This window comes from Mustelus asterias, chromosome 8 (assembly GCF_964213995.1).
Source record: "Mustelus asterias chromosome 8, sMusAst1.hap1.1, whole genome shotgun sequence".
In the NCBI taxonomy this organism is placed as follows: Eukaryota; Metazoa; Chordata; class Chondrichthyes; order Carcharhiniformes; family Triakidae; genus Mustelus; species Mustelus asterias.
The window spans coordinates 51,862,706-51,880,977 of NC_135808.1; the positions used below are offsets into that span (position 1 = coordinate 51,862,706).

Sequence of the window (18,272 nt, forward strand, 5' to 3'; positions counted from 1 at the left end):
GGAGGGGAAGACAGGCGAACAGAATCAAAGTCCACTCAGATTCTGAGTGCAAGAATTTGGTTGGACAGATCAAGGAAAATTCGCAGACCCTGATCACTTACCATCCATCTTCATCTTCTTTCCTGAAGAGCCTGACGATCGGGAGGAGGCTGCCGAACGTTGTCCTGAGAACCGTGGGGATGCCTCGCCAGTCCTTGCATCGTGAGATCTTTTACTGGGAAATACTCCCTGGGCACTGGATGGACTGCTGGTACTGCTAACGAAGCACAAAAGGAAGCAATTAATCAACCGTGCTATTTTTAAACACAGCGTTTGTTTATTATGTCCAATCTTTGAGAAGAAACATTACAGTAGTAGGTGTAAATCAGGAGGTGGAAGGGAGAGAGAGGTGCTTGGTGAAATTATAATCACAGGGGAAGTGATACTGAGCAAACATATGGAGCTGCGGGCTGACAAGTCTCTGGGACATGATGGACCGCATCGTAGGGTGTTAAAATAGGTGGCTAATGAAGCTACACTTGTCTTTTTATGGGCTATGTGGAACATTCCTTGCTCCAGGCCTACCCGGGTCCCCTCCCACAACTCCTTTACCAGTACATCGATGACTATTTTGGTGGCGCTTCATGCTCTCGTCAAAACCGCGAAAAATTCATCAACTTCGCTTCCCATTTCAACCCCACCATTGCCTTCACCTGGTCCATCTCAGACACTTCCCTCCCTTGACCTTTCTCAATTTCCGGCAATAGACTATCTACCAATATCCATTACAAGCCCACTGACTCCCACAGCTGTCTGGACTACAGCTCTTTGCACCCTACATCCTGTAAGGGCTTCATCCCTTTCTCTCAGTTTCTTCACCTCCATTGCATTTGTTCCGATGATGCCACTTTCCAAAGTGGTGCTTCTAATATGCGTTCCTTTTTCCTCAACTGCGGATTCCCATCTGCAGTTGTAGACAGGGCGCTCAACAGCGTGCAGTCCATCTCCCACGCCACGACCCTCACTCCCTCCCCTCCCTCCCAGAACAAGGATAGAGACCCCTTGTTCTCACATTTCACCCCGCCAGCCTCCGCATGCAAAGCATAATCCTCCGCCATTTTTGCCAACTCCAGCATGATGCCACCACCAAACACATCTTCCCTTCACCACTCCTGTCACATTCCACAGAGACCATTCCCTCCAGGATAACCTAATCCACTCCTCCACTATACCCAACATCTCTCCAGTCACTCATGGCATCTTCCCATGCAATTGCAGAAGGTGTAACACCTGCCCCTTTACCTCTTCCATGCTCACCCTCCAAGGTCCCAAACACTCGTTCCAGGTTCAGCAGCGTTTCACTTGCACCTTTTCAATTTGGTCTATTGCATTCGCTGCTCCCAATGTGGTCTCCTCTATATCGGAGAGACCAAGCATAGACTGGGTGATCGCTTTGCTGAGCACCTTCGGTCTGTGCACAATCAGGACCCCGACCTTCCAGTTGCTTGCCATTTTAACACACGATCCTGCTCCCATGCCCACATGTCTGTCCTTGGCTTGCTGCCATGTTCCAGTGAAACTCAATGCTAACTGGAGGAACAGCACCTCATCTTCTGGCTAGGCACTTTACAGCCTTCCGGTCTCAACATCGAGTTCAACAACTTCAGATGATTAGCTCCACCCCACCTTGACCCTTTTGTTTTCATTTTATTGCATTTTTACTGTTCTCTATCTTTTATTTCTTTATTATCTTTCTGCATTTTTCGTCCCGTCCCCCCCCCCACCCTTTCCCCTACTTGATCACCCCTTTCCTTACCTTTTCTTCCCCCTTTGCTTTCCCTTTCCCCCCCGACCCCTTTTTCTAATTTTACCTCTCTCATAGAGTCATAGAGGTTTACAGCATGGAAACGGGCCCTTCGGCCCAACTTGTCCATGCCGCCCTTTTTTATTTAAAAACCACTCAACTAATCCCAATTGCCCGCATTTGGCCCATATCCCTCTGTACCCATCGTACCCATGTAACTATCTAAATGCTTTTTAAAAGACAAAATTGTACCCACCTCTACTACTACCTCGGACAGCTTGTTCCAGACACTCACCACCCTGTGTGGAAAAATTGCCTCTCTGGACACTTTTGTATCTCTTCCCTCTCACCTTAAACCTATGCCCTCTAGTTTTAGGCTCCCCTACCTTTGGGAAAAGATATTGACTATCTACCTTGTCTATGCCCCTCATTATTTTATAGACCTCTATAAGGTCACCCCTCAGCCTCCTATGCTCCAGAGAAAAAAATCCCAGCCTATTCAGCCTCTCCTTATAACTCAATCCATCAAATCCCGGTAGCATCCTAGTAAATCTTTTTTGCGCTCTTTCTAGTTTTTTTACAAGTTTTCTTTACCCTGCTTTCTATGGCTATGACTCATTTTTCATTCCCGCACCCTGCAGTATAAATATCTCTCACTTACTGTGCCTTTTAGGTTTGACAAAGGGTCATCTGGACTCAAAACATCAGCTCTTTTCTCTCCTTACAGATGCTGCCAGACCTGCTGAGATTTTCCAGCATTTTCTCTTTTGGTTTCAGATTCCAGCAACTGCAGTAATTTGCTTTTATCCAGTGGCTAATGAAGTAGATGTGGTGGCGGTAATTTTTCAAAATTCACTAGATTCTGAAATTGTTCCATTAAACTGGAAATAACAAATATCAGCCCTCCATGGGAGGGAGGCAGAAAGCAGGAAATTATATATAGGCCAGTTAGCTTGATGTTTAGGTGCTAGAATTGATCACCAAGGAGGTTATAACTGGGCACACAGCGAAACGCAAGGTAATGAGAAGAGCAGGCATGGTTTTGTGAAAGGAAAATGTTGAATCGATTTATTAGAGCTCTTTGATGGAGTAACATGCTCTGTGGATGAAGGGGAGCCCGTAGATATACTGTAGTTGGATATCCAGAAGCATTTGCCACATCAAAGACTATTGTGGAAAATACAAGCTTATAGTATAGGGGGTAACATATCAACAGGAATAGAAGCTTAGCTTGCTGGCAGAAAACCGAGAGCATGCATAAATAGGTATTTTTCTGATTGCTGCATGTGACGCGTGGAGTCCTGTAGTAGTCTGAGCTGGGGCCTCAACTTTTTGCAGTCTTTATCCATGACTTAGATGAGGAGAGTGAAGACATGGTAGCTAAATTTGTAGATGACACAAAGATACGTAGGAAAGTATACAGTGAAGTGGACATAAGGAGTTTGCAGATGAATATGGATAGGTTGAGTGAGTGGGCAGATGGAGTATAATGTGGGAAAATGTGAAGTTGTTCACTTTGCAGGGAGAATAAAAAGGCAGTGTGTTACTTCAACACTTAACTGCTGCAGAATTCCTGCAGAAGGATCTAAGTATTCTTGTGCATGAATGACAAAATGTTAGTATGCAGGTACAGCAAGTAATTAAGAATATTCATAGAAAGAATCATCATAGAAACCCTACAGTACAGAAAGAGGCCATTCAGCCCATCGAGTCTACACCGACCACAATCCCACCCAGACCCTACCCCGATATCCCTACATATTTTACCCACTAATCCCTTTAACCTACACATCTCAGGACACTGAGGGGCAATTTTAGCATGGCCAATCAACCTAACCTGCATATCTTTGGACTGTGGGAGGAAACCGGAGCACCCGGAGGAAACCCACGCAGACACAAGGAGAATGTGCAAACTCCACACAGACAGTGACCCAAGCCGGGAATCGAACCCAGGTCCCTGGAGCTGTGAAGCAGCAGTGCTAACCACTGTGCTACCGTGCCGCCCCTCAATGTTAATTGAATGCTATCTTTCATTACAAGAGGAATAGAACATAAAGGACAGATGTTATGTTTCAGTTACACAGGGCATTGGTGAGAACACATTTCAAATAGGGTGTGCAGGTTTGGTCTCCTTATTTAAGGAAGGATGTAAATACATTGGAGAGAGATAGCTTACTAAATTGATATCTGTAATGAGCCAGTTGTGCTATGAGGGTACATTGGACAGACTGGGGTTGTTTCCACTAGAGTTTATAAGACTGAAGGAGTGACTTAATTCAAGTATACAAGATCCTGAACAGCTTGACAAGTTGGATGTGGAAAGGATGTTTCCTCTTGTGGTTGAATAAACAAGGAGTCACCGATTTAAAATTTGGGGTCGTCCTTGCAGGACACAAGGGGAATTTTTCACTGATTGTTGCAGGATTTTGGGACCCTTTGCCTCAGATTGTATATTTTTAAGGTGGGGGTAAATGGATTCCCTTGTTAGGCAAGGGAACTGCTGTTGAGGGTAGATGGGAATTTGGAATTGGAAACACAAACAATCAGCCATAACCTTATTGACTGGCGGAGCAGGCTTGAGGAGCTGAACGGCCTACACTTGTGCTATTATTTCATATGTTCGTATCACCAGAATGACAGGGATTAAATCAATCACAGTAACTAGTTTAAATTTTAAACTTTATTTATTCGTGTCACATGTAAGCTTACATTAACACTGCAATGAAGTTACTGTGAAAATCTCCTAGTCGCCACACTTCAGTGCCTGTTCGGGTACACTAAGGGAGAATTTAGCATGGCCAATGCACCTAACCAGCACATCTTTCAGGATATGGGAGGAAACTGGAGCACCCGGAGGAAACCCATGCAGACACGGGGTGAACGTGCAGATTCCACACAGACAGTGACCCAAGCCGGGAATCAAACCCAGGATCCCTGGCATTGTGAGGTAGTGCCCCGTGCTGCTACAACGTATTGGAGTTTAGTGTTTGAGTAAGGGATTGAAGCTAGACTTCCTGGATTGATAAGAATATTGCCTTCGCAACCATTTGAACACATAATTATGAGGCTGCAGGCACATGTCTCTGACATTTGGGGACACTGTTGAGCTATTTGGGTAAAATACTAACAAGTGCAGCATCCAAGTGCATGGGTCTGATGGCCCCAATCTTGGAAGTGGAACATTTATAAATATTATCAGAGCAGCTGATTACATGATCAGCTTCCTTTATGATGGTTAGTCAGCCTCAGTTGACCCATTTTTCTGCAAACTGCAAAGAGTGGAACACTTCAAGTCGCCTGTTATAGACAAGGCACTGCAGTTCTAAAATTCACTCAGTAATGCTTCTTCAAAAATCAACATGTTTACACCGACCATGCACAATCAGAATCCCTCAGCACAGAAGACATCACTTTAGTCCAAGTTGCCTGTACTGGCTCTGTGATGGTCTCTGTGTCCAACACACTGTATATTTTCCCCTCAAGTAAATATCCCAATTCTGCTTCGAAAATTATTTTGGAATTTGCTTGCATCACCCCTTCAGAGAGTATATTCCAGGTGTTTCCAACTTGCTGCATAAAATAAACCCTCAGTTCCTTTTTGGCTCTTTTGTCAATTACCTTAAATCTAAAACCAAAGCTAAATACTGATGGTGTTACAATTTAGAATTTAAAAGTTGAGGAGGGTACGGGGAAAAATAACCTTCTCTGGACACATTGTTCCATTATCACCCCACTAACCCTTATCTGGAAACACGCACTTTGGAACCCGGGTCCCTGGCACTGTGACGCAGCAATGCCAACCGCTGCGCCGCCCTGATTTCTGATTAGATTGACTGACAGGGTCACATGATGATGTGGTTTATGTGCCGTCCTTATTTTATTCTTTATTCTGTCTGAAGGAGCTTGCTCACACTCTACTGCTACTCGTTACCTTTGGTATGATGGGATCTTCCTGCTCAAACTTATGCTGCTCTGGGAAGAGAGGAAGTCATCCTCATATGGAGCCACTTCTTCTGGGCTTGCTGCAGACACTAGGGGCTGCAGATTTGGTGAGCCTCTGTCAGACTCGTCCTCCAAACCTCCTGTCAATAAAAAGCACAATGTAACAAGGGTTCATGCAGCGACTTCCACCAGACCTTCTGACGATACTCCCTTCCCACACATTACATTTTTCATCATTGGAGGAAATAGTCAATAGCAGTTCAGCCAATAAACAGGTTGGTCACAGACTATCAATTCTCTATTGCAGACCTTCCCTCACCCACAACTTCCTCATGTTAGCCATCCACTTTGTGATGATAGTAGTGACACTGGGGGGAAAAATTCTAAGTGTCGAATATGTGTAAAAACTGGAGTAAATCCCCCTGACGTTCAGCGGACGTTTCAAAATGAACCTCCCACCGTGTGCTGCTGAGTGTCTCAGCATGAATCACACTGAAATTCAATGGAAAATTCTATTCCCACCGGAGAGGCCGGCAGCATAATACTGAGCAGGCCACAGTGCATGCGTTGATCTGTCAGCCCCGATGGCTGGCCTCCTGTATGTGGGCCAGCCTCAACCTTGACCACCACATCACCTCTCTCCACCCCCCCGCGATTTCCCATCATTTACTCCCCCCCGCCGATCGTTGGCCTCCCTCCCTCTGTCACTCAGCCCGATTGCAGAGTGATCGCAGGAGCCCCCCACTCCCACCGGTCTCTCCAACCAACCCCCACCCCCGAGGCTCCGCCCCATTAGACCTTGCCCGCTTGGCACTGCCAAGTTCTCTTGGGCATTGCCACTTTGCCCCCTTGGGCAGTGCCAGGGGCACCCCCAACCCTCTGAGGGGCCTTGATTAGGTGAGGGAGGACCCAGAGATTTCAATCCTGTACCTGCTAATGATATTAAAAATAGATTTGAACTGGAGTTTACATAAATTATGCAGTTCCGCGCAGATTTCTGGAGCAGATTTCTGGCGCGGAGCTAACGGAGCCAGGAATCCGGCTGCCTGAGACACGAGGAGGCTGTGGCGACCAATGGGAAGCCTGCGAAACAGCCTCCACTCTAGTCTCCCAGCCCCCATATTTTTTGTGTGTTAAGGGGAATGTTTAAAATTCGGCTTTATGTTACAGGCAGTCAGTATGACTGGATGGAATGCAACTCGGATGCTGGGAGAGCAGGATAATTACTCATTTTAGCCTTGCAAGTGGTTATTTTAGGTAGATTTCATGGACTTTTGTTTAAATTCCTCTGGGATTTCTGATTAGAATGACTGACAGGGTCATGTGATGACATGGGGTTTACATGCAGTCCTAAGCCTGTAGCAGAAAGCAGTTTGGTTTGCAATTGAAGCTAGAAGGATTTTGCAGGTTTCTGGAACTCTACCCCTCCTGGAAGCTTCGAGACTGTCGACACTTATTATAGCAAGTATATTTATGGTTGCTAACTGTATAGCATTTAAGTCTGTCAGAGGAATGTTGCTTATTTGGAGTTGAAAATTTAAGTTGTTTCCTTTTAATTTTCAAATATTGTTCAACTGTTAATAGTCAATTTGCTTCATTTGGTAAAGTTATATTTAAACTGTATTATTAAATAAAGTTTGTTTTATTTTAAAAGTCCCTACTTTGTCAGTAAAATCGTTCTTGGAAGGATGTATCCTTCTTATGCCAAGATCGAAAACTGCTGGGGTCCGATCTGGCTTCACTATATACCCTGGGGTTCTGTTCTGGGATCTTAACACTTTCCGCCAGTGCCCACCACCCCAAAGCCCCACTTTGTCATACCCCAACATTGCTCAAGTAAGGCCTCGGGCACCCTTAACTATCAGAGGTCTCCCCCTGACATTGTAGACAGTAAGAAGTCTCACAACGCCAGGTTAAAGTCCAACAGGTTTATTTGATAGCACAAGTCACAAGCTTTCGGAGTGCCGCCCCTTCATCAGGTGAGCACTCACTTGATGATGGGGCAGTGCGCCGAAAGCTTGTGGCTTGTGCTACCAAATAAACCTGTTGGACTTTAACCTGGTGTTGTGAGACTTCTTACTGTGCTTACCCCAGTCCAACACCGGCATCTCCACATCAACATTTTAGACATCAGACACCCAGTGACAGACACTCAAGGACCACATTCCCAACCACTATTCAGTTATTTCTGCTGAAATCTTCCCATGTGAACTGCAGTTGGGAACAGGATCTTGCTCCACTACAAACCCTTCTGTGTAAAAAAAAAACTGCTACTGTTTTATACTGCGACATGCAAAAGAACAATAGGTACCTGAATGTCATGGTGGAAGTTAAACATCCCATCCCACAGCCTCTGAGCACATCAAAGGAGAAAAATGGACCGGTGGGGATGAGATGGGATGGGGCGAAAGGGGGGGGGGGGGGTTGTACATAATAAATTAGCAGGCACCAACATATAACCCCTTACCTTTTCCATAGAACTGGTAACTCTTCGCAAAGATGTTAATCACACTATGAGGGCTTCCCTTGGCTAGCTCTTCCCAAGGTGCTCTATTCTTGCAGGCTTCTGGGTGTAGTTGCAGGGGCTGGTATCGCTCTGCTTCTTTCTGGAATTGTGCAACTGGCCTGGAGGAGGGGTTTGATTCTCCGGCACAGAATTCCTTATCCTTTAACTTTTCCGTTAATTTGATGGGGTCCCTACAACCAGGTAGACCATCCTCCTCAGAGAGACTTCCTTCACTCAGTAGCGGCCCTTCGCTGATCGATCCTCCACTAGAATGGGGGGAATCAAACTGATTCCTCTCTTTGCTGAGCTTTTGCAGGTCTTGCTCCAAGGCCTCAAGCGACCTCTTGTATGTATTTTCCCAGCTCACTTCCTGATACCTGTCAGTCCCTGAAGTTTTAGCCTCCATGGCCACTACAGCTGCCGAGGTTTGGCAGCGGGGTGATTCGCCAACTTTTTTATACTCGTACAGATTATTGACTCCCGGCAGCTGATCCTCGTAGGTTGTGTGGCCCACGTTGGCTCCTCTGATTCGACGAATTCTGGGTGACACGTCTTCCTCACCACTGTCACGGACAGGTGGACTAGCGGGCTTTGCCCAGCGTCCATCGTCCCATGTAGTCTGCAGCACATCATGCTCTGAGCTCTGCGCAATTCCATAGTTGATGCCTGCGCCTGCAAGCTTTTTGGCGCCATTCTCAATCCGGTTGGAGAGGGAAGCCGCCATTGCCTTCAATGCCTCGATACGGTCCAGTCTGCTTTTGTGGGGGGTTGTGGCTTTTGCTGCCCCTGAGCAGTCATATGGCAAGAAGGCAGAGGATGGATATTGCAGAGAAGGCACCTGTCCTTTCGACGAAGATTCCTTCCTACTTGCTGCTACTTCCAAATCCTTGGGCAGAAACCCTCGAGATTCTAGGTTTGTTGGGTGTGAGAAGAGGTTGCCTGAATTGTGAGGGTGGGCTGACTGAACTCCAGGATTGAGCCGATGAGTTGGCATCCAGGAGGACATCAAACGGTCATGTCTGAAAAAGAAGCACACTGTTTCAGAAGTCAAAAATTACAGCAACTTTAATTCCCAGAAGCTAGTCATGTCAGTTGTGGTGCAATGGTAGCATTCTGTCAGGAGGTTGTGGGCCCCAGTCCCACTCCCGAGACCTGACCACATAACCTACATTAGTGCATCAGTACAGTACTGAGAGAGCACTAAATTGTTGGAAGTGCCATCCTTTCGATTTTATCTCAAGAGGACCAGAAAAACATCCCACAACACAATTCCAAAAAAGGGCAAGGGATTTTTCCCTGGCATCTTAGCCAATATTTATCCCTCAATCGCCTAATTATGACATTATTATTTGTAGGATCTGTGCACAATTGCTGATATGTCCTCTACATGCTGTGTAGAGGACATAAGTGCAAGTCTTTCTTTATTTTTAAGAACAGCATCACCAAAGCTGTCCTAAACTGACCAAGGCTCACACAAACTCGGTTCAGTGTACTCAATGTTTTTTGGAAAACCTGATTAAGTGGAGGAAGGAAGTGGGGAAGTGACAGGGTGTTAACGAGAAATGTACAAATGAAAAAGGCTTTAAGGAGGCAGCAGGTGCAGTTTCACTCTCTTCTATCGCAAAGAGACTTCTCGACCATTGAGAAAAGCACAAACAGATCAGGTCCTTCTGGTATAACGAAAGCAAAACACTGCAGATACTGGAGATTTGAAATAAAAACAGGAAATGCTGGAAACACTCATAAGATCTGGCAGGCTTGTGGGGAGAGAGACAGTTAACACCCCAATATAACTTCTTTAGAACAACAAAAAACTGAGTTTTGAAGAGGAGTCACATGGACTCAAAGCATCAACTCTTTTTTCTCTCCACTGGTGCTGCCAGATCTACTGCATTTTCCAGCACTTTGTTTTCATTTCTGGTTCTTCTGCTGTCAGTTCAGATTCAGACTCTGCAGTTTATCAGCTCCATGCTTCACAGCAGCAGTGACTCATTCATTTCAAATAGGTCACTGTGGGTGTGAAACCAAAAGTGATCAGTAAACCTAAGCCTATGATTTTCTCAGCACCCCTCTCTATAACCCCTGGAACCTTGCAGCAAATTTATTTAAGATAACCCTGGGGGCAAAGATTTAAGGGAGTAAGGGTCAATGAATGCTAAATGTTCCCCCAAAGACTGCTGAATAAACTTCCGAAAATATGCAAACCTCCAGTCACAAAAGCCACTTCATACCAGTGCAGAAAATTATCTAAAAATGTTAAGCCACCCAATCGCCTGCAACTAATCCTTGATCTTTCAAAACAATGGTTACTCATTCAGGTTTTGCTTATTTAATGCAAGGAAAATAAAAAAAAAGTGAACATCAGGAATTCTCTCTCAATGCCATCCTAACCCTTTACAAGGCTTTAAAGCTAGCACAAGTCATCCAGGAAGCACTTTTATTTATCTAGCAACCTGTTGTAGACTGCTGCAATAGATCTCAAGTGTGACACAATCTTCACTTCTGCTTTCAACACAAGAGGTGCATGTATAAAACCAGAATCACATGAGCTGGAGATACTGAAGCTGAAACATGCCTTACTACATTTATCCGAGAGCAGCCATTTGTCACATCTCAAGGTTGGTGCAGTGATTGGGGGTCGTACGACTGCTTGGTAAAGATGCCATGAAACTATGTATACGATTGTGAAGGCTGCTATGCTGGCTACAAGTTACACAATGTACGTCAATGGCAATATACAGCAACTCACTAAACGTTCAGTAACGTTTTCTGGGAACACACAACACAGCAAAATGAACTGTACATGCTGTTTGGAAAAAGGTCATCCGTTTGTGAGAATTTTAGAATACGTGGATTTGGGAAGAGTTAACAAAGCATCCCCCAACTTAGTCCGTGGGTTAGATACAGCCAGTAAATCACCAAAACTTCTGCCTGATAAACCAAGTTAGAATGAAGCGAGAAAAGAACAATATAAACCTATATTTTTTTAACGCTTTTAGTGCAGTAAAGAATCCAAAGGTGCTTCATAGGACACTGAGGTACACAAAAACATATCAGGACAGGCTACCAAAAGTTTGGAAAAAGAGATAAGTTTGAAGAGACAGAGGTTTAGAAAGGAAATTCTAGAGCTTAGGATCTTGACAGCTGCAAGATACAATCATAAATAATGGAGCAATTAAAATCGAGAATGTGCAGGAGGCCAGAAATGGAGGAACACCGAGATCTTGGCAGATTGTAAAGCTGGAGAAGGTTATAGATGTGAGGACGGGTGAGGCCACAGAGCAATTTGAAAACAAGGATGAGCACCTTAAAGCCAATATAAGAGAATAAGGAGAGGTAATGGGCAAAAGGTTTGTGGTACAAGTACATTCAGGCAGCAGAGTTTTGGAGGAGTTCAAGCGTACGAAGGGTGCAGGATGGGACAGTGACCAGGAGAGCATTACAGTAGTCAAGTCGAGAGTGCAAAGGCATGGATAAAGGATTCAGTAGCAAATGACCTGAGGCACAGGTCGAGGAGAAGGAGGGGAGCTATTAATGAGGTTACCAAGAACAGGCAGCCACAGGTTTGTCGGCCCAAGTATGATGACGACAGCCATGACAGGGGTATAAGAGCCGACAAATATACAGGAACATACGCAGAGTACTAGAATCAAAATTCTCCTCTCCACTGTCAGATGTCATGCTGTATTCTGGTCTCAATGCTTAATGCCTGAAGTAGGAAGTTAGTATGCTGGTTCATATCAGCAAATTGGTAGCATTACTAAGCAAAAATCCACGTAGCCAGATCAACAGACTTCTATTTTGGGCATTTATTCATATTCTAGGTATAATTATAGCATTCTGCCTTATGACAGTGGTGGTTATACACAGTGACTACATTGAATTCAGATTTTAGTTTTCACCTCAGCCTGAGTTTTCTACAACATGTAGACAGAAAATTAGATACCAAAACATCTGAAGCATTTTAACGAGAAACTATCTCAAATTGTCCTTTTCCCTCTATCACTATTTTATATACAGTAAACACGAAATTGAAGTAAAGCCAAGTAACTGACTTTGAACTCTTGCCAGTAAATACAGCTGCAGAGCCATTTATTGAAAGAGAAAAGGTCCTTTATGGTTCAATGTATTGTCAAACATTGGCAGTATCTTTGAAGCCATGCTGGAGAAGTTGTGTAATGGTGTGACTAACATATAAAGTCTGGCAAGCAACAGCTTAGCGAGTGAAGCCCCAGGTTTGCTCATTTCAGGCAGAACAGCAATTGGGGGGACCTCAGCAGCCCTAGATATTGAGTGAAAAGCGAACAAGCCAGGATTCCTGCCTCTGATCCTTATCTAGCGACCCCTGCTGCCTTATCCCTCGATTCAAGGATGATGTCGACAATCAGGGTCACAAGTTTCTGCCATGGATCTTCATGTGACTGAATAAGCCAATTCTTGACCCACAGATCTTTACGACAGGTTGTCCCACAAGATAGCAGGGTCAGGAGTGAAGGATTTAATATTTTAATTCCTTTCCTTCTCTGCGGCCACTCTGCCATATTTTTAAGACATTGGGCAGAATTTTATGACAAAAATTCTAAATGTCCAGCGAGCATAAACATGGGAGGGTTTCAGATCCGTTTTTTGGGCACGTCTCTACTCCAAATCTCATGGACTGAGACAAGCAAAAAATGGGCTAGACTGTTTCTAGATGGAGTAGGCAGGGCTTAAATTGCCAGGCAGCCTGCTATGGCAGCAGAGGGAACTATTGCGCATGTGCAGACCTCTGTACCCCCAGGTGCAATTGCAACAGCAGAGGGTTGACAGGTCTGAGAAAGATCTGTCAGCTCTCTGCTGCTGTACCTGGTCTCGACCCAATGCCCCTTCTCCTCCAGTGCCCAGAGCGAGCCCCCCCCCCCCACCCGCCAATCGCCAATCGCGATGCAGAATTACAACAGGGCCCCTCCTTCCCAGATTGGCCCGCCTCGGCCTGGCTGCATCCCCTTCAGCCCAGGGTGCCGTCACTGCCAGGGCGCCAGCGCTGCACTCCCATCAATGGGCGGGACAAGCTGGTAAAATCACCCCCGTTGTGGGGACAAGTTGTCGCCATTTTGACCAAATGGTAGCAAGCTCATCCCAGGCATTAATGTCTATGCTTCTGTGCTTGAAGATGGGCTTTAAAGTGTCTTTGTTGCATTTTCTTTATCCTCCATGGGACACTAGCCATTTGAGAGTTGAGAAAACAGGGCCTTGTGGGGGTGCTGTTTTCAGCTGTCGGGACACAGTGTCCATCCAGTCCATTGAAGATGATTTAGCAGGAAGGTTAACTGAATGCTTGCATAGTGGGTTTTGAGAAGAACAGTAGTTTGTTCGATAGTCCCCCTCCCACTGAATCCGGAGAATGCGGCGGAGACAATGCTGAGGGAATTTCTTGAGCACTTCTGTCACTGACACACATTTCAGGTCTCACTGCAGTATAGGAATGTGGTGGCAACAACTGCCGCAGAATGGAAATAAATGGAGTGGGGACAGGGAACGATTTAGCTGTGATGCTCCACAAGAGTTGAACAGCATACCAAAATCTTAAGGAGTGTGTTAGGAAAATTAGAGCAAGCAGAAAGTATAAGCACAAAACATTTGCAAGCTTGCTGCCCTTCTCATTGATAGATAATTTGTCAGGGGTTTATTTCTCTCAGTTTCCTCTTGCATTTTTACTTGCCTTCCACATTCCCTCAGCTCTTCACCCACATTCCAGTCAGCATTTATAACTCCTTTTGTAAGGGATTGATTTTGTTGCCACATTAACTTGAATAAGTACAAGTTAAATGCCTGCAATGTCACCTCCATAGATGACAAGATATTCAATACCTTCCGCATTCTATTGGCTTGCAGACTCAGACATGCCCCGTCATCTCTAACTGCATTCTCCGAAACTCGCCTAGATCAAAATACTTTCAAGCATGTAGCTAAATTATACAATACTACCTTTTATCTGGAATTCCCCTCTGACTCTCTATTTCTCTCATTTGTCAGATCCTTCTTAAAGCCTACCTGTTTGATAAAGCTTATTACCACCTCATATCTAAAATCACAGGAGGTTCAGCATTAAGTTTTCCCCGATAACACTCTTCTGATGTGCCTTGTGAAATATCGAACATAAGAATTAGGAGCCCCTCAAGCCTACTCCGCCATTCAATAAGATTATGGCTGATGTGATTGTAACCTCAACTCCACATTTCTGCCTTCTCTTGATAACCTTTCACTCCCTTGTTCATCAAGAATCTATCTCGCTCTGCCTTAAAAATATTCAAAGATTCTGCTTCTATTGCCTTTTCAGGAAGAGAGTTCCAGAGACTCAACCCTCAGAAAAACACTTCTCATATCTGTCTTAACTAAGCAACCCCTTATTTTTAAACCAAGACCCCTAGTTCTAGATTCAAGAAGAAACATTCTCTCCACATCCACCCTGCCAGTACCCCTCAGGATCTCAAGGGTTTCAATCAAGTCACCTCTTATTCCTCTAAACTTATAAAAGGGAAATAATACTTGAAGAATCTATTGGAACTCTTTGAGGATGTAACTTGTAGAGTTGACCAAGGAGAACCTTGTGGATGTGGTTTATTTAAACTTTCAGAAGGCCTTCAATAAGGTCTCACATAACAGACTACAATGTAAAGTGCATGGGATTGCAGGTAATGTTTTGAGATGGATAGAAAGCTGTAGCAGATAAGGAGCAAAGAATTGGCATAAATGGGTCATTTTCTGATTGGCAGTCAGTGACTAGTGGGGCACCACAGGAATCTGTGCTAGGACCCCAACTGTTCACATTATATATTAATGATTTGGACGAGGGAAGTAAATGTATCATCTCTAAATATGCAGATGATACAAAGTGGGTTGGGAGGTGAGCTATGAGGGGGATGCAGAAATGCTTCAATGTAATTTGGATCGGCCAGGTATGTGAGCATATGCATGGCAGATGCAGTATAATGTGGATAAATGTGAGGTTATCTATGGTAGCAATAATAAGACAAATTATTACTCAAATGGGTGTAAATTGAGGGAGGTGGATACTCAGCGAGACCTTGGTATCCTCGTGCATCAGTCACTAAAAATAAGCTCGCAGGTACAGCCAGCAGTAAAGGCGGCAAATGGTATGTTGGCCTTCATAGAGAAAGGATTTGAGTATAGGAATAGAGATGTTTTACTGCAATTGTATAGGACATTGATGAGACTACACCTGGAGTATTGTGTGAAGTTTTGGTGTCCTTATTTGAGGAGGGATGTCCTTGCTACAGAGGGGGTACATCAAAGGCTGATTCCTGGGTTGGCGGGACTGTCGTATGAGGAGAGGCGAAGTCGATTAGGATTACATTCACTGGAGTTTAGAAGAGTGAGAGGGGATCTCATAGAAACTTATAAAATTCTAACAGGGCTAGACAGGGTAGATTCAGAAAGAATGTTCCCAATGGTGGAAGAGCCATAGTTTGAGGACAGGGGTAAACCTTTTAGAACTGAGGTGAGGAGAAATTTCTTCACCCAGGATGTATGGAATTCACTACCACAGAAAGTAGTTGAGGTCAAAACGTTGCTTGATTTCAAGAAGAAATTAGATATAGCTCTTGGGGCTAAAGGGATCAAAGGATATGGGGGAACTGGTGATCAGGATATTGAATCTGATGATTAGCCATGATCATAATGAATGGCAGAGCAGGCTTGAAGGACTGAATGGTCTACTGCTTCTAGTTTCTATGTAAACTCCAGTTGATACAAACCAAACCTCTCCAACTATTTCCTCATAAAACAACTCATCCATTCCAGGTATTAAGTCTAGTAAATCTTCTCCAAATTGCTTCTAACACATTTACACCTTTTCTCAAATAAGGACAAACAATATTGTACACTATGTTTCAGATGTAGTCTCACCAGTACCCTGTACAACTGAAGCATAACCTCTCTACTTTTGTAATCAATTTCCCTCACAATAAACAATAACACTGAGGGTGGCAAGGGTGCAAAATGTACTCTGGATAGGGGATTTCAATATCCACCACCAAGAGTGGCTGGGTAGCAGCGCTACTGATTGAACTGGTCGGGTCCTAAAGGATATAACTGCTAGACTGGGTCTGCAGCAGGTGGTGAAGGAACCAACAAGAGGAAATAACATACTTGACCTCATCCTTACCAATCTGCCAGCGCAGATGCATCTGTCCATGACAGTATCGGTAAGAGTGACCACCGCACAGTCCTTGTGGAGACGAAGTCCCGCCTTCACATTGAGAATAACCTCCATCGCGTTGTGTGGCACTATCACCTTGCTAAATGGGACAGACTTCAAACAGATCTAGCAACTCAAAACTGGGCATTCATGAGGCACTGTGGGCCATCAGCAGCAGCAGAATTGTACTCAACCACAATCTGTAACCTCATGGCTGGGCATATCCCCCACTCTACCATTACCACCAAGCCAGGGGATCAATCCTGGTTCAATGGAGAGTGCAGGAGGGCATGCCAGGAGCAGCACCAGGCATACCTAAAAATGAGATGTCAACCTGGTGAAGCTACCAAACAAGGCTACTTGCATGCCAAATGGCAAAAACAGAAAGTGATAGACAGAGCTAAGCGATCCCACAACCAGCGGATCAGATCTAAGCTCTGCAGTCCTGCCACATCTAGTTGAGAATGGTGGTGGACAATTAAACAACTCACTGGAGGAAAGGCTCCACAAATATCCTCATCCTCAATGATGGAGGAGCCCAGTGCATCAGTACAAAAGATAAGGCTGAAGTATTCGCAGCAATCTTCAGCCAGAAGTGCCGAGTGGATGATCCATCTCGACCTCCTCCAGTGATCCCCAGCATCTCAGATGCCAGTCTCCAGCCAATTCGATTCATTCCACATGATATCAAGAAACGGTTGGAGGCACTGGATACTGCAAAGGCAATGGGCCCTGATAACATTCCGGCAATAGTACTGAAGATTTGTGCTCCAGAGCTTGCCGCTCCCCTACCCCAGCTCTTCCAGTAGTTACAACACTGGCATCTACCCAACAATGTGGAAAATTGCCCAGATATGTCCTGTACGTAAAAAGCAGGACAATTCCAACCCGGCCAATTACTGCCCAATTAGTCTACTCTCGATCATCAGTTAAGTGATGGAAAGTGTCATCAACAGCGTTATCAAACTGCACCTGCTCAGCAATAGCCTGCTCAATGACGCCCAGTTTGGGTTTTGCCAGGGGCACCCAGCTCCTGACCTCATTACAGCCTTGGATCAAACATGGACAAAAGAGCTGAATTCCACAGGTCAAGTGAGAGTGACAGCCCTTGACATCAAGGCCGCATTCGACCGAGTGTGGCATCAAGGAGCCTTAGTGAAACTGGAATCAATGGGTATCAGGGAACAAACTCTCCGCTGGTTGGAATCATACCTGGTACATAGGAAGATGGTTGTGGTTGTGGAGGGTCAGTCATCTCAGCTCTAGGACATCTCGGCAGGAGTCCCTCAGGGTAGTGTCCTAGGCCCAACAATCTTCAGCTGCTTCATCAATGACTTCCCCTCCGTCACAAGGTCAGAAGTGGGGATGTTCGCTGATGATTGCACAATGTTCAGCACCATTCACAACTCCTCAGATGCTGAAGCAGTACATGTTCAAATGCAAGAAAATCTGGACACTATCCAGGCTTGGGCTGACATGGGGTAAGTAACATTCGCACCACACAAATGCCAGGCAATGACCATAACCAATAAGAGACGCTTTAACCAACGCTCCATGACATTCAATAGTGTTACCATCATTGAATCCCCCACTGTCAACATCCTTGGGTTACCATCGATCAGAAACTCAACTGGATTCACCACACAAACAGTGGTGACAAGAGCAGATCAAATACTAGGAATACTATGGCAATTAACTCACCTCCTGACTCCCCAAAGCCTATCCACCATCTACAAGGCACAAGTCAAGAGTATGATGGAATACTCCCCACTTGCCTGGACGGTGCAGCTCTAACAACACTCAAGAAGCTTGACATTATCCAGGACAAAGCAGCCGGCTTG

The 18,272-nt window shown here is 45.0% G+C and overlaps 1 protein-coding gene across 9 annotated transcripts in view; it reads right to left on the minus strand.

The window, feature by feature from the left end:
* cep350 (centrosomal protein 350) overlaps nucleotides 1–18,272 on the minus strand; it is a 206,232-nt gene that overhangs the window by 84,166 nt on the left and 103,794 nt on the right. For 8 of the 9 annotated variants that reach the window (XM_078217960.1, XM_078217962.1, XM_078217959.1 and 5 more), the window contains exons 12-14: nucleotides 8,193–9,250; nucleotides 5,715–5,865; nucleotides 102–256 (exon numbers count right to left, since the gene is read on the minus strand). In XM_078217960.1, the coding sequence (XP_078074086.1) occupies nucleotides 102–256; nucleotides 5,715–5,865; nucleotides 8,193–9,250 (1,364 nt within the window). The remainder of the gene's footprint in view (nucleotides 1–101; nucleotides 257–5,714; nucleotides 5,866–8,192; nucleotides 9,251–18,272) is intronic. The other variant, XM_078217956.1, reaches the window with a different exon arrangement.